General features: G+C 40.3%; 3 protein-coding genes across 3 annotated transcripts; all 3 read right to left on the reverse strand.

The window, feature by feature from the left end:
• Positions 1 to 901: 901 nt before the first annotated feature.
• Positions 902 to 17,182, reverse strand: LOC117546026 (C-type mannose receptor 2-like). The gene is made up of 5 exons (XM_034216106.1): positions 17,125 to 17,182; positions 15,556 to 15,596; positions 14,963 to 15,349; positions 2,081 to 2,422; positions 902 to 1,635 (listed from the first exon to the last, which is right to left on the reverse strand). The coding sequence occupies exons 2-5, from the start codon at positions 15,587 to 15,589 to the stop codon at positions 1,301 to 1,303; spliced, it is 1,098 nt and encodes a 365-aa protein (XP_034071997.1). The 5' UTR covers positions 15,590 to 15,596; positions 17,125 to 17,182; the 3' UTR covers positions 902 to 1,300.
• On the reverse strand, positions 13,142 to 14,925 carry LOC117546027 (C-type mannose receptor 2-like). Its single transcript, XM_034216108.1, has 2 exons — positions 14,357 to 14,925; positions 13,142 to 13,983 (listed from the first exon to the last, which is right to left on the reverse strand). The coding sequence occupies exons 1-2, from the start codon at positions 14,700 to 14,702 to the stop codon at positions 13,649 to 13,651; spliced, it is 681 nt and encodes a 226-aa protein (XP_034071999.1). The 5' UTR covers positions 14,703 to 14,925; the 3' UTR covers positions 13,142 to 13,648.
• A 3,540-nt stretch (positions 17,183 to 20,722) lies between the features above and the next one.
• On the reverse strand, positions 20,723 to 22,911 carry LOC117546018 (C-type mannose receptor 2-like). Its single transcript, XM_034216097.1, has 3 exons — positions 22,662 to 22,911; positions 21,916 to 22,257; positions 20,723 to 21,542 (listed from the first exon to the last, which is right to left on the reverse strand). Exons 1-3 carry the CDS (start codon positions 22,909 to 22,911, stop codon positions 21,205 to 21,207), a joined length of 930 nt encoding a protein of 309 aa, XP_034071988.1. The 3' UTR covers positions 20,723 to 21,204.
• Between the last annotated feature and the right edge of the window lie 469 nt (positions 22,912 to 23,380).

Raw genomic sequence — 23,380 nt, forward strand, 5'->3', positions numbered from 1 at the left:
CGTTTGATCACGACAGTATTTAATTTATACCAGGGGTGCCCAATACGTCGATCGCGAGGGTATATCGCATGGCATTGAAAAAAAAGAAGAAAAAAATATATATATATTTAATTTTTTTTTAAAAATATTTAAAGTTAGCTTATCATCCATCCTTACTATGGCATCTGCCACTTGATTGACGTACAGGTAAGCCAGTCTGAGTTGTATTGTGCCATACGGGTTAATGCAGTTATGAGGGGGCCTCACCTCCTCATCTGAAGCACAACTGCGGCGCACTATTATACGCTTTTCCGGCGCAATTAGTGTAAGCGCGCCACAGTTTATCCGCCGTTTCGTCCACTAGCACCCCAAAGTAGCTCCCAAGCTGAAAAGGTGTGGGCACCCCTGGTTTAGACGGTATAGCTGCCGGGTCCCGCATGAGCTCAGCCCCCTCCTTTTTTTTAATCAATTCTTATTTTTTTTTTAAGCTTTATACCCCAAATCAGCACTTTAGAAACAGGAAGTGAAACAGAGGGATATGAGGCATGGCTAGAATGGGGGATCTATTTGGTATTTTGAGCAAAACACTTCATAGACATGTTATTTATATATTTGTATATATCTGAGACCTATGCTATTGCCTACAAATAGCATGATAGGTGAACTTTAAAAGATAACTAGACCAACACAAATAACTCCATCAATTTACAAGTTTATACAATTACATACCCATACATTATATATGTGTTTACTGTCAAATAAGCACCTCTTATGTAAATGTAAAACATGACTATTTAGAGCCAATGGATGAAAGAACCACACCTTGTTTTTGGGTCGGGTCGTTTATTCAGTTTTAGACAATTAAACATCCAGTTAAAACTTGATAAAAAGGTAAATATGACAAAATAGTGATACACATATTATAACCATCACCACATTTCAACCATAATGTAAAATATTTATGAAAAGCAAAACATTATAGATTTGTCTTTTTATATATTTTTTCTCATAAACATATAATAGGACACAACAATTCAAATGAAGATTACAGGTTTCACACTTTAAGAGGATAAATATACATTATATCAATAACTACTACAACAAGTCCACATCATAAAGTAATTCAGATGTTCACAGAGGCAAATGTATGTTTTAGTGTCGCCCCTTTTTTTTCAATTTCAGTTAGTAATCTGTTAGTAATTTAGTTTCTCCCCTCTTCAGGTTGTGATTTCTATATTTGAACTAGAGCCATTCAATAAACCCAGAGAGCAGATACATATTAGAGAAGAGTGAGCTTGTTGCAGTAAATATACAAATGGGTTTATATAGCGCAGATGAAATTAAACTCTTCATTGTCAGCCTTTTTGTACCACTTTCCATCTCTCTCCATGACTGCAGCCATGCCACACTCAGCCTCTTCGTCTGTGGCCCAGTTGTCATAGCAGACCAGACGATCAATGACCCAGAACCACAGGTCCAGAGTGCAGGTGTAGCGCATTCCCAGCCAGACGAACTCAGTGTCGGCCATCTTGGCTCTCTCTTGGACCCATCTCTGCTGGTGACGGTCAGTGATGGAGACCAGGTCATGGTGCTTCTCTCTGCAGTAAGTCAGGGCCTCATCCCAAGTCTTCTTCTCTTTGATCAGGATCACTTTGTCTGTCATTGAAATGGATATTTGTTTTAGTTAGGGTAACCATTTACTGCTGAAAAACTCAACTGTAATAATATATAACCTTTCTTACAATAATCCTTATGTTTTTTAAATAAATAAAAGTCCCCACAAAAAAGAAATAAATGAGATACAAATGGAATAAAAACCAATGGTATGGAAATATATGTCCTGAAATGACGTGGCACCTTATGTAAAAGCCAGGTTGAAAAGATGCGTCTTAAGGACAAAAACATGACTAAATGATATTCAAACTTTAAGTAGTACAAATATTAAATTCACAGTCTATCGTAAGATTAAGGACGGAATCCAGATCGGTAATTCTGTGTATATTACATTACACAACTAAAGGATATTCAACATGAATGTAAAAATATATAACTGAAGACATGAAATAAGAATACTTTACATATAGACTTTTGAAAAACTCACCGTCATAGCAGTAGAAGGGTTTTGGATCTGTGCATTTGTCGGAGTTCCATTTTCCATTTGGCGTAGTCATAGCACAAGTCTTTGAGGCTTCTTCTTCAAATGAGTCCGGATCCCAGTGTCTGAAAGAGACATTCTTCCCATCTGACCAACTCCAGGTGTCACTGAACAGGCCGATCCACAAGTTAGAAGACTTATGCTGGTTCTTAAGCTGGTTCTTGATCTTGAACTCATTGATGTGTGTGATTCCACTGATCAGGTCAGTGTGATGTTCTCTGCAGTAGCTCTGAGCCTGAAGCCACTTCATTGGTTCATCAATTACAAAGTATTTCTCTGTCCCTGTTTCTGTGAGAATGAAAAGACACATTTGACAAGTTTTTGAATAATTTTCTCTTATTTAAATCATGTTAAACAATGATGTTAAATATAATGAATACCATCACCATGTAGATTGAATAATAAAAAAATAGGCCTATACTTTACCATTACAATATATTCAAACAAGTAGAATTGTATCATCAAATTAATTAATTTAATTAAATGTAACTCTACAACATGAGTTATCTTTCAACTATTGTTACACAGTATGATATAATTTATATAGCATTAATAGTGACATATACTCACCATTGTAGCAGATAAACTTAAAGCTTTCAGAACAAGGGACATCGTGCCATTTGTTATAGGCCCAAATCACCACACAGTTCTCAGGATTGTTAACAAGATTGTTCGGCTGATTTGGACCCCATTCTGTTTCACATCCTGGTTCACATTCAGTAGGATAGTACTTCTCCCCCGGCAGAGACCAGTGCCACTCTTTGATACTTTTTTCATTGATGCTCCTCAGTCCAATCCAGGCGTCTGTAGTCTGTGAAGAGTTAGTCAGTCTCTCCACGTCTCTCATGTCAGACACTGTGGCCAGGTCAGTGAAATGCTCTCTGCAGTAACTCCGGGCTTCCTCCCAGGTCTTTCCCTCAGGAATGAAGTGGTACTCATAGAGGTGACATGTGGAGAAGGAACACTGATCTAAAAACAGAGAGAATGCTGCAGTGATGGAGCTGACAGTATGACAAGCATCTGATCATTAAATCAAACTCATGAGTACTAGAATCACCCCCACCTCTTACATCATCCCCTTCATCTTAACGGGGGTCTGAGTTCACTTATTCCACTTTTTATTGTTATGAGCAGTTTCATGACTCCAGATGTGATTTAATTTAGAATCCACTTACCCATCAGAAGGAGCACGAACAGACTCCACTGCATCTTTGCTCTGTTAGATGAAACAACAAATGAGGGAGCAAATCTGTAGCGGAAAAATGCAAATGTTGAGCATCAACAGCAGGAACAGGCTCACATTGACATTTCTTTTTTTAGCACATGAAAATATCTAATTTGAATAAAACACAAATAATGTGATGCATCAAACTTCAACAGTAACTATAACACCTTAACAATAGAGTGCAATACAATGATGACGTTGTTTTGTCTTTGTGTGGAGTTTATAATATTTATATTCTGCTGGTTCGATAATAATCTTTTATTATTTTGTTTATTCACCTTTCAATGCTCTGCTACTATCAAAGACCTGTGTTTCAGGAGTGGGTTAGACTTTATGGCAGGGGTGGGGAACCTCCGGCCCCCGGGCCGTATACGGCCCGCGAGACAATTTGATACGGCCCTCGAGGTAACTCACGCAAAAAAGAAAAACAATTAAGAAATCTAAACCGCAAAAGAATTAAACAAGCGAGTGCCTGATTTTCCTGGCCAAGGTCAGGGTACTTGACACAACATGAGCCTAACGTGTCATCACGTGGTATATGTCTCGTCCGACAGGGGTTTAGAGCTGCCGGAGTGCACCAGGACGACGCTCCGGGCTGGGACATCACAAATGTCAGTACCCATAAGGAGCCGTACACATGCCGCAGTTTTTGCGTGGCTGTGTCTTTAGTTGAAAGCCCAGTGGCGATCTGTTCATCTGTCATACTGATCATAAAATCAATAACTTTGTTGTTATTAGCATCTGGTTAGCTAGCTATGCTAACGGATAGGAAACTAAATTGCACACATCTTGTGTCCATATCTTTCTGTTTGGGTGGTCATGCCACAATCGTGCGCATGCATGAGCGAGTCATGGTAAAATATCTGGATTAAGAGGTTGCTTGTTCTTTGCACAGCATGAAAGAAAGGCCAAATGAATGGGCTGTGATTTTAGTATTTTTAAGCAGAGGTCAATAATTTGTACGGCCCTCGGAGGATGTTGAAACAATTGAAATGGCCCTTGAGGCTATTTAATCAGAATGGGAAATAAAACATTGAGAATAATGAATAATTAAGTTTCCCATTGTTTCTTTTATAAGCACATCTTTAGAGTTTGCATTATTTTCTTTGTGTAACGGGGGAACTATCCCTATTAAAAAATAAATGTTGGTGTAATTTAACTGAGAATCAGATGGCTCTGTATATACACATAGCAATACAAATGTAAGATGAACCATTCAGGTTATTTTATTAAACATGAACATATTTGGGAACAGGCTGCATACCTGATTTCATGGTTAGTCCGACAAATAAATAAGACTAATTCCCATCTGATAACTAAAATATGTGAAATATGTGTTGAGGAAAATATTGCACTCTGCACACACAATAAACATGATATGAAAGTGACTGAACAGAATCACACTTACTTCTCCTGAGTCGTCCTGTCAGCTGCTTCTCTCTGTCTCTCTCAATGTGCTGGTGAAGACTCAGACATCCCCGAGGTCGCTGCTCTCTTTGAGCCACCTTTGGACAAATATTTGAATATTGAAATTCACCGGCAATATTTCTATTATGGTTGAGACAGGATCCATTGTTGCTAAGAATATCCTTTACATGATGTAACCGCAAACACACACTGCCCTGTTGACTTTCTAACTATTGAGAGAAAGTTGTCCGGCCAAAATATCAACTAATAATATTAATTATATTTATATATCCATTATAATGTCTATATTTCTAATTGTTTCAGAGGACTTTATCTGAAACGATGAGTTATTACTGACAAGTTCTACAAGATAGACAGTGATAACAAACATTTAATTAGCAGTTTATATAGCAACAAGATAAAGGGTTTCTAAAATATTGAATATATACATGTAACATATAGGGATTTTGGACACATTCTACTGTATGTGCACAAGTTTTACTAAATGTTCTTAGACCTTCACATGGTCGGTTTCAATTTTTGTATCTACTGTATACATGAACAAAAGGCCGATAAATATTAAAGTACTGTAAGCGCTGAAAACCCTTGTCCTGATATCAGCAGGGAGCTCGTTGCACCGATTTGGAGTGAGGATAGCAAACAGGCGTGTTTCTGTTGACGGGTACCTGCGTCCCACTCACACTGGGGAAGGAGCGAGCCGATTTGTCGATGCAGAGTGAAGCGCAGGTGCAGGAGTGTTTGGCTTAAACTTGTATTGTGTGCAGGCATGGGCACTTCTATGGGGGGCAAACAGGGGCCTGTAACGCGGAGCTTGGACCCCCTTTGGCCCGACTCCAAAATAATAAATCTATGATAATGCAATTCATGTAAAATAAAAAGTTACTGTGCTTTTTTTCAGTAATATAATTTAATAAGTAAGTTACTGGAACAAATGTTGTAACTTAAACAAATCCCAACAAATATTAAGAAATACAACAAAAAAAAAGTGTTTCATAAATAATGTACCTCAGACTTCTTTTATTCTTCTCTATCTTGGGCCAAAGTTACTGAAAATATAAAATAAAATAGTAACCAAATAATTGACACAAACTCTGTTACTTAATCAAACACCAATAATGGTATTTTAAGTTTTTTTATGCGACATGACATTAGGCATGGGCGGTTTTCAGGGGGGGCAACAGGTGCCAGTGCCCCTGTGACTCAGAGCTTGGTGTGATGGAAACTTCTGAAGTAATGGAGACACACAGTTCCCACCGGAGTTTCCCGCCGGAGAGGACGCTGGCGTTGACTGTTCGCCGCTTCTCCGCCTCTGTTACCCTCTATCACCCTCAGCTAACATTCGTTCTTGCAAAACTTTCTAATTGGACTACTGCCCTGCATTGCACATCTTTACTGCACTGCACATTGTTTTTAATTTGAACTTATTTTAGACTTCTGCCTCCGTTGCCGGCTGCCGTTGCCGGTTGCCCTCACTCAGCCATCAAAGTGCCGGGTGGCTATTGCTATCTACTACATCGCCTACTTGTCTGTCTCCGTCCCACGCAACAACCGTGGACTCTCTCTGTCTCCTGCCTTCATCTCTGGGGTACATCTGTCCCGTCCTGCTGTTCACATCCTCCTACCATGTCGTGGATCTTCCTCGTCTCCACAACAATCCTCCACCTCTGTGCACCTAGCCCGCTAGCCGCTATCGCTGCTAACACACTGCTCCCAGCATTCCCGCCTATCATCATGCTGAAATACTCCATCTCACAGCTTCTGTCATTCACCAACTCCTCCACCCCGTCTTCCATCTCAGTCATCAGACATCTTGGACTCCTTCGTCGACCCCGCTACATTCACCGAAGCAACCGCCGCAGTTTTGTTTACTTTCAGCACAGATAATCCATAGCATCCATCTGCTCTACCCAACGCACTGTCGCACACCTGACGAGCCATCAGAACGCAACTCCTACTGCTCCTCTCTCCCCCGCTCACCTACAGTCCCAGCTGCATGAAATACCTGGAGCGGATCCCACTCCCCTCCGCCTCCCAACACATATAACAAGCCATTTCTCCCCACCATCAAGCCCCCCTCCTCTGCTCCACTGCCCCCCCTCTCGTGCCCACCCCCGCACTGCTAACCTGGCCAACCTCATACCTCTCCAGCCTGCCACCACCCCTCCAACCCCCCACTTGACCAATTTTGCCCTCCTCAATATCCGGTCACTGAACAATAAAGCCCACATCCTCCAAGAAATAATTCTGGACAAATCCATCGACTTCTTTCTGCTCACTGAAACCTGGCAACAACCCAATGACTTCTTCTCCCTCAACCAAACATCCCCCCCTGGTTTTAATTACATCACTAAACCCCGCCCCTCACGCTGTGGTGGTGGGCTGGCTGTCATCTACAACCACAACATCCGGACTACAGAACTCACCCTCCCCTCAGTACCATCCATCCATCCATCCATCTTCTCCCGCTTATCCGTGGTCGAGTCGCGGGGGTAGCAGTTCCAGCAGAGAGCCCCAAACTTTCTTTTCCCTGGCGACATCAACCAGCTCTGACTGGGGGATCCCAAGGCGCTCCCAGGCCTGCGAAGAGATATAATCCCTCGGCCTGGTCCTAGGTCTACCCCTTGGTCTCTTCCCAGCTGGACGTGCCTGGAACACCTCCCTAGGGAGGCTTCAAAACTGCTGCTGTCGCTCCCATCCTCAAGAAACCCGGTCTGTATCCCTCCTCCCTCAGTAATTACCGTCCAATCTCCAACCTCCCCTTTCTCTCAAAAACAATAGAACGCATTATCTCCAAACAACTCCACCGCCATCTCCAAACCAACCAGCTTTTTGAACCCCTTCAGTCTGGTTTTCGTCCCCACCACAGCACAGAAACGGCCCTCATCAAAGTCTTCAATGACCTCCTCACCTCTGCTGACACCGGTTCCCTCAACATCTTCATCCTCCTCGACCTGAGTGCAGCCTTCGATACCGTGAGCCACACCATCCTGCTTAACCGACTCCAGGACATCGGTATCGAAGGTACTGCACTCAGGTGGCTCCAGTCCTACCTCTCCGACAGATCCCACTTCATCTCCCTCAACAACCACTCCTCTGCCACAGCTTCAGTCACCCAAGGTGTTCCCCAAGGTCAGTACTCGGCCCCCTCCGCTTCATCATCTACATCCTCCCCCTTGGTCAGATTCTCCGCCAATACAACCTGGACTTTCACTGTTACGCCGACGACACCCAGATTTACCTCAGCACCAAATCCCCCAACAACCCCCCCCTCACCCACATCGAATCTTGTGTGACTGCAATAAAATCCTGGCAGCAACACAACTTCCTCAAACTCAACAGCAATACAACTGAACTCCTCCTCATCGGCTCCAAATCCACCCTCAGCAAAACCCCCAACCTGACAGTCACCATTGATGGCACCCCTGTTTCCTCCTCCACCCAGGCACGCAACCTTGGCGTTATATTTGACCCCAACCTCTCCCTCGAGCCCCACATCCGTCAAGTTGTAAAAACCTCATTTTCCCACCTCCGCAATATTGCCAAACTCCATCCCTCTCTTACCCCGCCCTGCAGCTGAGCGACTCATTCACGCCTTCATCTCCTCCCGCCTTGACTATTGCAACTCACTCCTCTACGGCATCAGCACTACATCCCTCAATAGACTCCAGCGTGTCCAGAACGCAGCCGCCAGACTCCTCACCCACACCAAATCATGGCATCACATCACCCCGGTCCTCAAAGAACTCCACTGGCTCCCCGTTTCACACCGCATCCACTACAAACTCCTGGTCCTCACTTTCAAAGCCCTCCACCATCTGCCCCCCCCCTACCTCACTGACCTCCTCATCCTCTACCAACCACCCCGGTCCCTCAGATCCACCTCAGCCAGTTTGCTTTCCATCCCCAAGGCCAAACTCCGGAGCTTCGGGGACAGAGCCTTCTCTGTGGCAGCCCCGAAGCTCTGGAACTCCCTCCCCAAATACCTCCGTGAGTCTGAGTCCCTCACCCTGTTCCAGTCCCGCCTCGAAACCCACATCTTCAACTCTGTATCCATAAGCCCCCCCCCCCCCCTTCTCAATCAACTTCCTCCTGACTGCTTTTCTGTTTTGTTTTGTTTCTTTTTGGCTTTGTTTTTGTTTTGTTTGTCTTCCCTCCCTCCCAAATGTAAAGCGTCTTTGGGTTCAAGAAAAGCGCTATAGAAATAAAATATATTATTATTATTACATTAGTTATCTGTCAACTATTGTTACACAGTATAATATAATTTATATAGCATTAATAGTGACATATACTCAGCATTGTAGCAGATACATTTAAGTCTACCAGAACAATGGTAATCACTACTTATTTTTTTAGTCTGCAACAGTTCTCAGGATCGTCACCTGCATTGTTCGGCTCAGTTGAATGTCATTCTGGCTTACATTCTGTATGATTGTGTTTTTTGTGGAAACTGTTAGCCTGTCGCTAACAATTAGGGGCCGGTGTGAGAGCCATGTTCTGTCATGTTTGGGAAAATATGATCCCGTTTCATTGAGATATGCCTATGATGGTAATGAATGTGTTGATGTTAGTGCTGTCAATTGATTAAAAAAGCTAGACAAATTGTTAATGTTTGTCTGTTGCCCACAGGACATACAAAAATAAGAGTTCACTTGTTTTATTACAATTTTAACTAGTGCTGTGAAAATTATCGCGTTAACGGCGGTAATTAATTTTTTGAATTAATTGCGTTAAAATATTTAACGCATTTAACGCATGTGCAGAATGGCCCGCCCCATACGTGCCACCAGTGGCAGCGCCAGGGTATGGCTGGGGTAGGCTACACCCATACCAAGAAATGGCTTAGCCCCACCATGAAAAATGATGTTAAAGTAAGCAAAATAAAGTCTGCCAACTCGCGCGGAGTAAATTGCACAGACAGCAGTTAGTCAGATTGATTTCAGTAGCCACGGTTTTGAAAACTTTTGTCACGTAGTGATCGTCTTCTCAATAGAACATCTTTGATAACGGCGTGGTGTTGTTGCAGGAAGTCCCGACGGAGAATACTTTTGCTGTAGTACAGGGGTGCACATAACTGGTACGCAGGTTATATGCGTAATCTGAAATGCGTACCGTCACTTGTGTCACAAAGCGCATTTGCGTACCGACGTACTTGTGAGGCTTTTCCAGAAGGCGGTTAGATCACCGGACGACAGAGTCGGTCTCCGTGTGCACAGACAGGGCTGCTGTTAACGTCGGTCTGTACAACGGAATTGTGCCAAAACTACGCCAACCGGCTGCGGAGGGAGACTCCCCCCTTCACTGGAGAACTGCGCTAAAACAGCTGATCACAACGTTCACACTCTGTGGTCAAGAAGTACTCCACTAGCCCCCCCCCCCGTCGACTTTCCTGAAGTACTCCCCCGTTGATAGAAATCAACACGTAATGAATTAAGACCCCACGGTTTGATGATTGATAGGTGTGTGTGGGTTGTCTTTCATTTTGACACGCAGAAAATGTTATAATAAACATAGATACTGTATGTTAAATGGATATATCCGCCTTCTTTCATTTATCTTTCCATTCCCACAACAATATACATAAATAAATGGCATATTTTGGAAAATAGTTCGAATGGTGATTAATCATGATTAATTAATTTTTAAACTGTGATTAATCTGATTAAAAATTGTAATCGTTTGACAGCCCTAATTTTAACATATGAATCTAAGGACAGTTAGTTTGTTAAAAAAAATGTTTTGCTGCTCTCTGGTGGATACACTTTGTATTTATCTGAATCACTAATACATCCAAAGCACATATTTCTGATCACATTGAAAAGTTTGGAACCGCCTGCCACTAAAGCTTTATTTGGGCAGTAATACATTGCCTAGACCAGGGGTTTTCAAAGTGTGGGAAGGTGAGCCTCCCCTCAGAGAACATAAGAACAGCCGAACCCCCCCCCTCCCATATGTTATTGCTATTTTCATTATTATTGTTGTTGCTATATTGCAGGGGTTATTACTAGTTAAATCAAAGTGGTTACTTTTTTTTGGCTGGGCAGTGTAGTTTTACACACCGTCTTATTTGACTTTCTCAGGACTTAAAACTGTTTTTTTGGGGCAGACCCCCACAAAGAAAAAAATATATTTACACACGTAAGGTCATCATTTTAACAGTTTGTTATGCTCATCGAGTCATCCGTGAGCAGAGCATCAAGTTGGCATGGCTATTACAGCTGAATGCGGCTATTACCATTTTGTTCAGCAAAACGCCTCACAAACTTATTAAGATCAACAGCTTTAGTGCGTTTTGATTCAATGCTGAGTACAGCCAAACTTGACAGTCTCTTCTCTGTCATTGTAGACCGCAAATACCTCATTCCTTACCTTCCGTGTACTTGGGTCCAAATGCGCGGTCCCGTTCAAATGAAATCGCCGCCAATCACATTTCCACGCTCACCCCAGGGCCGGGGGAGGGGTTACAAGGCGGCTCGCGTCTTGTGCTGCATTCACTTGCACTCGGACATTAGGGATTTTCTCTCATAAATGTCCGATGAGCCACAACTTTTATTTCAAAACAAAGCTGACGTTTTCCGCCAGATGCTGTCTCTTCTTTCACTTAAGGTAACTTCACTAAAAATCGATCCATGTTGCCGCTCGCATAAAGTTAGCTGAAGTTAACTAGCTAGATTTCACTGTTTCTCGTTATTTCTTTTCTCACGCTGCGCCTCCCCTGAAGCTCTCTGGCGCCCCCCAGGGGAGGCGCACCTCACACTTTGAAAACCGCTGGCTTAGACCATTATGTCTATATTTTGTATTGGTCCTTTATGCTTTCAGGTCATAGGAGGTTGAGGGGTTAGCAAAAAAGGTTATTTTTTTAACACGGAGAACAAAACTCTGTGCAATCATTCAATCAGACTGGCTTGGTAAAGAGGGAAAGTACAACAGTTATATAATGTATTTAAAATCACAAGTCTTTGGTCGAAGAAACTGGAAGCTAGGCATTCAAATGTGTACAGATTTGAAAAGGAACAGGTTCTTGTGTCAATGTCAAGTGAACAATAACAATCTATGATGATTAAATTAATGTAAAATACTAAGTTACTGTGCTTTTTTTCAGTAATGTAATTTAATAAGTAAGTTACTGAAACAAATATTGTGACTAAAACAATTACCAATAGGTATCAATAAATCAAATAAAACCTAAATAATGTATTTATTATCCCAAACTTATTTTATTCTTCTGTATCTTGGGCCAAAGTAACTAAAACAATAAAATGATAATAAAGTCATTGACACAAACTCTGTTACTTAAAGGTGGGGTATGTCATTTTGGAGAAACTGGCTAGAATTTGAAAATACACAACCGGAAGAATTCTGCCTCTTCCTTCAGACTTCCTTACAGAGTCCCTCCTCCAACACACACGAACGCGCACATGACCAATGAGGGCACGAGATAAGTTTGTGCCCAGATGGACGGCTGACAGGCAGGTAGGCCATCCAGTTACTTTAGCCGGGCCGGCTCAGATGATTGGTCGTGCTTTTTACAGCGCCACGGCTTCCACAGATGACTGAATGATTTATTTTCAAAGCACTTAAGATATTCATTGCTATCGGGATGTTAAGAGCATTCCATGGAATATAACGAAAAGTGTTTCTGAATTAAATTACATATCCCACCTTTAATAAAACACCAATAATGGTATTTTATGTTTTTTCATGCACCATGACTTTAAACAAAACATTTTAAATCTCCTTCTTCCTGCATTAAATGTGCCTCTCATAGAATGATTGACCCCATCACGGCCCCGCCAGTAAAATTAGTCTAGAACCACTACTGCAGCTACTTCTATTCCGACTGCCTCAATTTATTGGTTGTTGCAGGGCCGGCCCTAGACATTTTGGTGCCCTAGACGAGATTATGATTTGGTGCCCCCCCCTCCAAGCAATACACAATAGAATATATGAAGAATAAATTAAAAATATCTACAAAAGACCAATTTAATAGTAACAAAGTAATTGACACACTTTTTTAAGCTTTATACGGAAAATCAGCACTTTTGAAACAGGAAGTGAAATAGAGGGATATGAGGCATGGCTAGAATGGGGGATCTGTTTGGTATTTTGAGAAAAACACTTCATAGACATATTTTTTATTTATTTGTATATATCTGAGACCTATGCTATTGCCTAAAAATAGCATGATAGGTGACCTTTAAAAGATAACTAAACCAACACAAATATCTCCATCAATTTACAAGTGTATACAATTATAAACTCATACATTATATATGTTTTTACTGTCCAATAAGCACCTCTTGGGTAAATGTAAAACATGACTATTTAAAGCCAGTGGATGAAAGAACCACACCTTGTTTTTGGGTCAGGTCGTTTATTCAGTTTTAGACAATTAAACATCCAGTTAAAACTCCACAAAGGTAAATATGACAACAATAGTGATACACATATTATAACCATCACCACATTTCAACCATAATGTAAAATATTTATGAAAAGCAAAACATTATAGATTTGTCTTTTTATATATTTTTCCTCATAAACATAAAAGACAACAATTCAAATGAAGATTACAGGTTTCATACTTTAAGAGGATACATATACATGCATTATATCAATAACTACTACAACAAGTCCACATCATAAACTAATTCAGATGTTCACAGAGGCAAAAAAATGTTACATTTAGTGTCACCCCTTTTTCTCAATTTCTAATCCTCAGTTTAATCATCTGTTGGTAATTTAGTTTCTCCCCTCTTCAGGATGTGATTTCTATATTTGAACTAGATCCATTCAATAAACCCAGAGAGCAGATACATATTAGAGAAGAGTGAGCTTGTTGCAGTAAATATACAATGGGTTTACTTAGCGCAGATGAAATGAAACTTTTTATGGTCAGCCTTTTTGTACCACTTTCCATCTCTCTCCATGACTCCAGCCATGCCACACATATCCATTTGGTCTGGGGCCCAGTTGTGATAGCAGACCAGACGATCAATGAGCCAGAACCACAGATCCAGAGTGCAGGTGTAGCGCATTCCCAGCCAGACGAACTCAGTGTCGGCCATCTTGGCTTTCTCTTGGACCCATCTCTGCTGGTGACGGTCAGTGATGGAGACCAGGTCATGGTGCTTCTCTCTGCAGTAAGTCAGGGCCTCATCCCAAGTCTTACTCTCATTGATCAGGATCACTTTGTCTGTCATTGAAATGGATATTTTTTAAAACTTAGATTAATCATTTATTGAAAAACAATGAATTTCAAAAACATAGCACCATGCAATCAACCTTTGTTATTATAATCAATAGAAATCTCTAAAAACAAAAGTACAATATATAGATATAGTATGAAAACCGTTGATAAAGAAAGTTAAGGCAACAAATGACGTGGCACCTTTTGTAAAAGCCAGGATAAAAAAATGTGAGGACAAAAACACGACGAAATGATATTCATTACTTTCTGCTCTTTCAGGGTTTTATAATTGTCAGTCTCCACTAAAGGATATTTAACATGTGTGTACAAATATATAACTAAAAACTAAAATACTTTGAAGGACTTTTTCAAAACTCACCGTCATAGCAGTAGAAGGGTTTTTGATTTGCGCAGATGTCGGAGCTCCATTTTCCATTTGGCGTAGTCATAGCACAAGTCTTTGAGGCTTCTTCTTCAAATGAGTCCGGATCCCAGTGTCTGAAAGAGAAATTCTTCCCATCTGACCAACTCCAGGTGTCTCTGAACAGGCCGATCCACAAGTCAGAAGAGACATTCTGTTTCTTGAACTCATTGATGTGTGTGATTCCACTGATCAGGTCAGTGTGATGTTCTCTGCAGTAGCTCTGAGCCTGAAGCCACTTCATTGGTTCATCAATTACAAAGAACTTCTGTGGCCCTGTTTCTGTGAGAATGAAAAGACACATTTTACAAGTTTTAAAAAAAAATTCTCTTACTTAAATCATGTTAAACAATGATGTTAAATATAATGAATACCATCACCATGTAGATTGAATAATAAAAAAATAAGCCTTTACTTTACCATTACAATATATTCAAACAAGTAGAATTGTATCATCAAATTAATTAATTAAATTAAATGTAACTCTACAACATGAGTTATCTGTCAACTATTGTTACACAGTATGATATAATTTATATAGCATTAATAGTGACATATACTCACCATTGTAGCAGATAAACTTAAAGCTGAGAGAACAAGGGACATCGTACCATTCTTTTGAGGGCCAAATCACCACACAGTTCTCAGGATTGTTACCATCATTGTTCGGCTCATCTGGACCCCATCCTGGTTCACATTCAGTAGGATAGTACTTCTCCCCCGGCAGAGACCAGTGCCACTCTTTGATACTTTTTTCATTGATGCTCCTCAGTCCAATCCAGGCGCCTGTAGTCTGTGAAGAGTTAGTCAGTCTCTCCACGTCTCTCATGTCAGACACTGTGGCCAGGTCAGTGAAATGCTCTCTGCAGTAACTCTGGGCTTCCTCCCAGGTCTTTCCCTCAGGAATGAAGTGGTACTCATAGAGGTGACATGTGGAGAAGGAACACTGACCTAAAAACAGAGAGAATGCTGCAGTGATGGAGCTGACAGTATGACAAGCATCTGATCATTAAATCAAACTCATGAGTACTAGAATCACCCCCACCTCTTACACCATCCCCTTCATCTTAACGGGGGTCTGAGTTCACTTATTCCACTTTGTATTGTTATGAGCAGTTTCATGACTCCAGATGTGATTTAATTTAGAATCCACTTACCCATCAGAAGGAGCACGAACAGACTCCACTGCATCTTTGCTCTGTTAGAGGAAACCAATATTGTTATTGATCATTTATAAATCTTATAAATTATGTCGGTTACATTTAAATTATTTAAAAAACCTAATGTTTCAGTCAAATGACCACAAACACAGACTGCACCACTCGCTTCAGTGCAGCAGTTTAATGAGGAAGTTCATGTTAAGGAAATGCAAATTCTGAGCAGCACCAGCAGTAACAGGCACACACCACCAGGCTGTCAGGAGGCTGAACTCTCTCCCCCCTCCCACCTCTCCCCTCTCTCCCTTCTCTCCCCTCTATCTCACCTCTCCACCCTGCCCCCACTGGACCGGGACTTTAACACACCCCCCCCCCCCCCCCCCCACACACACACACACACACACACACACACACACACACACACACACACACACACACAACAACAAATCCAGCACCAGTCACTTTTACGCTGCTATGAAAATATGTTGCACTCTCATTTGCACTATTTACATCATCTTTGTTTTTATATATATTTATATATATCCTGCTTACTTTAAGTAAACGGTTATTTTGTGTTTTTTTGTAATTATTGAGTGTTCTTGTATTTTAATGTGTTATTTTATACCTCGGGACTGTGGGAAACAGTATTTCGATCTTTCTGTGTGTACAAACATATGTTGAGATTGACAATAAAGTTGACTTTGACTTGACTTGACCATAACATGTATTTTTAGCACATGGAAATGTCTCATTTCAATGAAAGACCAGTTGTAAACTAATCAATAACTGTATAGTGCCACACAACAACACTGTCTTTTTATGTTTGTTTTTTTGTCGAGGCTATAAGTATTAATATGTTGCTGGTGATATATTTTGTAGATTATTTATTCACATTACAATGTACTCCTACTATCAGAGACATACACTGAAATTCTAGCTTAATTACATTGTGTATTGTTGCTTTTATAAGCCCGATTAAAAGATGTGTGTTAATTATTTTATTATAGTTAAACTAACCCTAATGAAAATTACATTGTGTTTATTTGAAGTGAGAGTGAGATTGCTGTGTATACACATCGTCTCCAATAAAACATTTAAGATTTACCACCGTTTTTTAAAGCAGGAAAATAGTGGGTTTTTCAGCCCTGAGTAATGTCTACGGGACAGGCTGCATACATCGCCCACAAAGCTCCAAAAACCTAACATGAGCCTGAAAGGTAACACTCAGGGCAAAACATTTCCACTAGACTCAGACTGTTTAGTTTTCATTATAAATGTCCAGCTTCTTGGTAAAGTGCCCACCCTTTTTTTTCAAGGTGAAGATTAGATAAAGTTTATAATTCAAAATAAAAACTGAGTTTTTTAATCAATAAATAAATATTCCAAGTGATTTCAAGAGAAACAAATGATTTAAGGGAATAAATGAACATAAAAGGGTTTTAGATTTCATTGCTTCTGATTGAGATGAGATTCATTAAATGTTCCTTCCCTTTGGAAAATATTCTGAAGGAGAATATCTTTCTCAAAAATAAACAAAATATGAAAGTGTCTGAACAGAATCACACTTACTTCTCCTGAGTCGTCCTGTCAGCTGCTTCTCTCTGTCTCTCTCGATGTGCTGGTGACGACTCAGATATCCACGAGGTCGCTGCTCTCTTTGAGCCACCTTTGGGGAAACATTTGAATATTAAAATCCAGATGTCAAAGAGGTCTATCATGGTGGATATAGGATCCATTGATGGAAAGAATATCAATTACATGTAACAGGGAAAAAAGTTGAACACACTTCCTTGTTGACTGTCTGACACACGGAAAGAAAGGTACCGTTCCAAAATATGCACTAATGATAACTATTGAATGTTTATATTTTTTATATTTTTGTTAGGATATTGCTTGTTAACATATGTCAAACAGCTTTAATGAAACATTCTGGCTGTGTTTGAGCCCCTCATATTACAAGTTTGTCAATATTATTTTAATTTCAGTCACATAGTTTCTTTATTCTGAAACACAAGTCAAAAACATTATCTCTTTGTTGTCTCTATTCTTATGAGTCTGTCCATCCAGCTGCTTCATTCCTGTGCATGCTATATCTCAGGAGAACGTGAGGAATTAATTCAAGTCTTGCACAATCTTCCACTTGGACTCAAGGACGAACCAATTTCTGTCACATGTTTGACCTTTGATTGTGGTCAAGAGGCCAAAAGTCTCTCACAAAACACGATGTTGTGGCCGTAACAAGAATTAATATGTTAACTATGACAAAGTCACTCAACTTTCTGATGGGATAAAATTATGAATCGATGACATGTTGGACAGACATGGATGTAAACTGCTCCATGACTGGTTGGCAGAAGCATACAAGTTCCAGGCGGTAACTCCAGTTTAGTTTAGTGCTCTTAATAGCATACATGTTATTGAACTAGGATATTCAAATAAATGTGCAGGCATTTTATACACCAATAACTATTCAATAGTATTATCCTAAAGTATATCAAGATCAGTAAATAGCAATAATCGTGCACAAACAAGATACTTTTGAAAAACAATTTCTCAAAACAAATAAGAAACCAGTGTGGGACACCTTATAAAAACCCTTAAGACTTGATATGGAACGATTGGAAACTATTGCCTGAATTCTAACAGAAAGATAGTGATAACAACCACTTATCAAATCAAATCAACTTAATCAATCAAATTAAATTTATTTAACTGGTAATTATAAAGCTACACAGATCATGTTTCAAGTAAAATATTAAATATAAATATACATAATACAGTAGGGATTACAGACTGATCCAGCAGGCCATGTACAGAGCACTGGGGCAGTCGCTGTGTGGCACAGGAAGGCTCCCGGGATATTAACATCACATTTACATGAACATATCCAAACAGCACAACTAGAACAAAGACTGCTCTTGACTTAGGAGGAAACATATCCCATATTTCTCTCTATTTGAATAACTCTGCCATGGCAACAGTCATAGTGTCCACCTTTGTAATACAGTTTGGCATCAGTGTTTTCATGTCCTTATTCTATAAAGAGGCCTGAATACATGTTTCACCTGCTGTATATTTCTGATACAAAGCCTTTGACTTAACTTAAAGAGAACAAGATCAAAATAACTCACAACTTCCTTCCTGTGTTCTCTTGACACTTAAAAGCAGCCCAACTGTTACATTGATATTCATGAAAAGTTGAACTTTGAGAATGGGCTAATGCCAGCTTTGGTCCACTAGTTCAAATAAAAGGAAATCCAAATGCTTCAGCACACGATAACACTTGAATTAGAATGACCACACACACTTGCACAGATACCCACAGGCAGTGAGTGGCGGCTGGTGGAAAATATTTTTGGTGGGGCTATGGAAATAGGGACCAAACCATACTAGGGTGGTCAGGGGGGATCCTCCCCCAGAATCCGTTTTTGAGAAATGACCCCTTAAATTATGACTTCTGGTGATATTAGAGGGGGGGGGGGGGGAGAGGACAAATTGAGGCTTAAAAATGTGCTATGAATCTTCCAAAACTGTGCAACAGTACAGTAGGCCCACACAAACTGCAGAACACTGGTGCTTTGGGAACACTCCAATGATTTAATTCCCATTTAAAATCAGGAGACTAAATACGAACATTATGTGTGTGTGTGTGTGTGTGTGTGTGTGTGTGTGTGTGTGTGTGTGTGTGTGTGTGTGTGTGTGTGTGTGTGTGTGTGTGTGTGTGTGTGTGTGTGTGTGTGTGTGTGTGTGTGTCATACTTGCCAACCCTCCCGATTTTCGCGGGAGACTCCCGATTTCATTGCCCCCTCCCGGTTTCCTCCCGGTGTCATATTTCTCCCATATTTCTCCCGATTTCTGACAAAATCAGATTTACTCACGACTGTTTCCACTCGGACTTTAATACAGCTACACCATTGTTTGGTTTCCATGGTAGCGCGTCTCTTTAGCAGCGCGCACAACTCAAAGTTTGAGAGGGTGAGGAAGATGAAAACTGAACAAGAATCGACAACTCGCCCCTCTGCTCACTCCTTTCCTGTAAAATACAGGTCCAGCCCACACATAGCTCCATGGTGCTACAGGCATTTCCCTTACAACTACAATAAGCATGTAAATGTTAATCTACAGCTCCGGCAATCCACTATCACCGGAGTCTCCACCTGCAGACGCAGCCATCCTCGACAACTACTGTAGCGTCACCTTGGATACGAGTCCAAACAACTCACAGACACACAGGCCAGGGCGCTGACAGGGCGCCCTTTGAGCATCAGATCTGACGATGCTGATTGGCTGAAATTATGTTTCGGTGGCATAGTATACAGATAGCAACAGTCAGCTTGTTGGCTGCTGCTGCTCTGGCTGAGGGCTCCTTTCTACCGCCCGGACGAGAGAGGGTAATGATACACGCTGTGGCCAGGCAGGAAACATGTGACTTATCAGTAACTTTAGACATCGTAACACAATTTTAAACGAGATGTTATTGTAGATTATACATTTTACTGATACCAACTATATAATATTTACCTTGTTCATTAAAAAAAAAAAAAAAAAAGATTTAAAAATATATTTATTTTTTATTTTTAATGACAATCAAACATGTGGAAAGAGGGGGGGCGGCGCCCTTAGCGTCCCTATGGGCCGACCGCCACTGCCCACAGGACCACACATTATGATGGATATGTCATTAGGGACCCCCTAGATCACCACAGATATTTCTACCCCAAAACTAAAAACTCTTGCCATAGATGGTTATTAAAATATTTGTATTGTCAAATTATTACATTCTATTTAGCAAATGTTTTATTAGAAAGTTATTTTTAAATTGTTTGGAAGATAGTGGGCAAATCCCAACGACAGCAGGCACCAACAGAAGAACTGAACTGCGTCCTCTAGTGTTGAAAGATAACCACAACAACAAAAATATCTTCCACTTCTATGACTAATTCCTGTTTACGTAGGGTGCCTGCTGACAAGCTGCACATTCACTGTCAGTGAACTCAAACAAAGTCCTCATTTGATTTGTAAGAATGACAGCTATGGAGAAATTATTGTCGATTACATACCCATACATTATATATGTGTTTACTGTCCAATAAGCACCTCTTAGGTAAATGTAAAATATGACTATTTAAAGCCAGTGGATGAAAGAACCACACCTTGTTTTTGGGTCAGATCGTTTATTCAGCTTTAGACAATTAAACATCCAGTTAAAACTCCACAAAGGTAAATATGACAAAATAGTGATACACATATTATAACCATCACCACATTTCAACCATAACGTAAAATATTTATGGAAAGCAAAACATTATAGATTTGTCTTTTTATATATTTTTCCTCATAAACATATAATAGGACACAACAATTCAAATGAAGATTACAGGTTTCACACTTTGAGAGGATAAATATACATTATATCAATAACTACTATAACAAGTCCACATCATAAAGTAATTCAGATGTTCACAGAGGCAAATGTATGTTTTAGTGTCGCCCCTTTTTCTCCATTTCAGTTAGTAATCTGTTAGTCATTTAGTTTCTCCCCTCTTCAGGCTGTGATTTCTATATTTGAACTAGAGCCATTCAATAAACCCAGAGAGCAGATACATATTAGAGAAGAGTGAGCTTGTTGCAGTAAATATACAAATGGGTTTACTTAGCGCAGATGAAATGAAACTTTTCATCGTCAGCCTTTTTGTACCACTCTCCATCTCTCTTCATGGCTGTAGCCCTGTCACAACCCTCAGTCTTTTCTTGTTGGGCCCAGTTGTAATAGCAGACCAGACGATCAATGACCCAGAACCACAGGTCCAGAGTGCAGGTGTAGCGCATTCCCAGCCAGACAAACTCAGTGTCGGCCATCTTGGCTCTCTTTTCGACCCATCTCTGCTGGTGACGGTCAGTGATGGAGACCAGGTCATGGTGCTTCTCTCTGCAGTAAGTCAGGGCCTCATCCCAAGTCTTACTCTCTTTGATCAGGATCACTTTGTCTGTCATTGAAATGGATATTTTTTAAAACTTAGATTAATCATTTATTGAAAAACAATGAATTTCAATAACATAGCACCATGCAATCAACATTTGTTATTATAATAAATAGAAATCTCTAAAAACAAAAGTACAATATATAGATATAGTATGAAAACCGTTGATAAAGAAAACTAAGGCAACAAATGACGTGGCACCTTTTGTAAAAGCCAGGATAAAAAATAGTGAGGACAAAAACAAGACTAAATGATATTCATTACTTTCTGCTCTTTCAGGGTTTTATAATTGTCAGTCTCCACTAAAGGATATTTAACATGTGTGTACAAATATATAACTAAAAACGAAAATACTTTGAAGGACTTTTTCAAAACTCACCGTCATAGCAGTAGAAGGGTTTTTGATTTGTGCAGATGTCGGAGCTCCATTTTCCATTTGGCGTAGTCATAGCACAAGTCTTTGAGGCTTCTTCTTTAAATGAGTCCGGATCCCAGTGTCTGAAGGAGAAATTCTTCCCATCTGACCAACTCCAGGTGTCTCTGAACAGGCCGATCCACAATTTGTTATCTGGATTTGACGATCTTTTGATTTCTTCCTTGAATTCTGTTGAATTGATCTGTTTGATTCCACTGACCAGGTCAGTGTGATGTTCTCTGCAGTCGCTCTGAGCCTGAAGCCAGCTCTTGTACTCATCTATAAAGTGGTATGTTTGATTTGGTTCTGTGTGAAAAAAGAGACACAATTAATTACACATTGTTACAAGTGAATTAGTCTCAATAAATGTGTTTTCCAACTAAAAAAACTGGTGGAAACATTTGAAAAATTAAAACAATTTGAGTTTAAAGTCTATTAAAGTGTTACCTTTAATAATGTTACATTGCATCATTACAAGTAGGCCTGTACCTGACCACTGTCGTATACACACCATGTATTTAAAATGTGTAGAATTGTATCATGACATTTACCATTAATGTTATATAAAACTGAGGAGCAAACATTTATTTTAAATATATTGTTGTCTTAACAATGCATTCGGAAAAATACGTGTCATTATATTTTCAAAATTGTTACACAGTATGACATGAGGTTAACACACAATATCAAAATTAGATATGTATTCTCACCATTGTAGCAGATGAACCCAACGTGATTCTTACAAGGGTAAGGGTACCATTGTTGACCTTTTATCACCACACAGTTCTCCTCAGTAGCCCAATTATCCGGCTGACTTGTCCCCCATTCTTTCTCAGATTCTTCGAACTCCACCCCCGGCAGAGACCAGTGCCACGACCTCTCGGTACTTGATATGCTGTGCAGTCCAATCCAGACGTCTGTAGTCTGTGAAGAGTTAGTCAGTCTCTCCACGTCTCTCATGTCAGACACTGTGGCCAGGTCAGTGAAATTCTCTCTGCAATAACTCCGGGCTCCCTCCCAGGTCTTTCCCTCTTGAATGAAGTGGTACTCATAGAGGTGACATGTGAAGAAGGAACACTGACCTAAAAACAGAGACAATTCTGCAGTGATGGAGCTGACAGTATGATAAGCACCTGATCATTACATTACATTGCATTTAGCTGACGCTTTTATCCAAAGCGACTTACAATAAGTACACTCGACCAGGAAGATACAACATTGAAGAAAACAGAATCATATAAGTACATCAGGTTTCATAGAGCCAAACATTTCAAGTGCTACTCAACTGGCTTAAGGTAAGCCAGTCCTTTATTAGTATATAAGTGCTTCGTTAATCGTTCTAACGCTCGAAGTGGAGTCGAAAGAGATGAGTTTTCAGTCTGCGCCGGAAGATGTGCAAGCGATCTGCGGTCCTGATTTCAATGGGGAG

This window comes from Gymnodraco acuticeps, unplaced genomic scaffold (genome assembly GCF_902827175.1).
Source record: "Gymnodraco acuticeps unplaced genomic scaffold, fGymAcu1.1, whole genome shotgun sequence".
Taxonomy (NCBI): domain Eukaryota; kingdom Metazoa; phylum Chordata; class Actinopteri; order Perciformes; family Bathydraconidae; genus Gymnodraco; species Gymnodraco acuticeps.

Bases quoted from the DNA above. Each gene is read 5' to 3' on its own strand.
- LOC117546027 (XM_034216108.1), bottom strand. From the start codon at position 14,702: ATGTGTCTTTTCATTCTCACAGAAACAGGGCCACAGAAGTTCTTTGTA. The intron at 13,984-14,356 runs GTGAGTTTTGAA...TTTCAATGACAG, and splicing joins ACCCTTCTACTGCTATGACG to ACAAAGTGATCCTGATCAAT.
- LOC117546026 (XM_034216106.1), bottom strand. From the start codon at position 15,589: ATGCAGTGGAGTCTGTTCGTGCTCCTTCTGATGG. The intron at 15,350-15,555 runs GTAAGTGGATTC...CTCTGTTTTTAG, and splicing joins GTTCGTGCTCCTTCTGATGG to GTCAGTGTTCCTTCTCCACA. The intron at 1,636-2,080 runs GTGAGTTTTTCA...TTTCAATGACAG, and splicing joins ACCCTTCTACTGCTATGACG to ACAAAGTGATCCTGATCAAA.
- LOC117546018 (XM_034216097.1), bottom strand. From the start codon at position 22,911: ATGAGAGACGTGGAGAGACTGACTAACTCTTCACAGACTACAGACGTC. The intron at 22,258-22,661 runs GTGAGAATACAT...TTTTTCACACAG, and splicing joins TGGGTTCATCTGCTACAATG to AACCAAATCAAACATACCAC. The intron at 21,543-21,915 runs GTGAGTTTTGAA...TTTCAATGACAG, and splicing joins ACCCTTCTACTGCTATGACG to ACAAAGTGATCCTGATCAAA.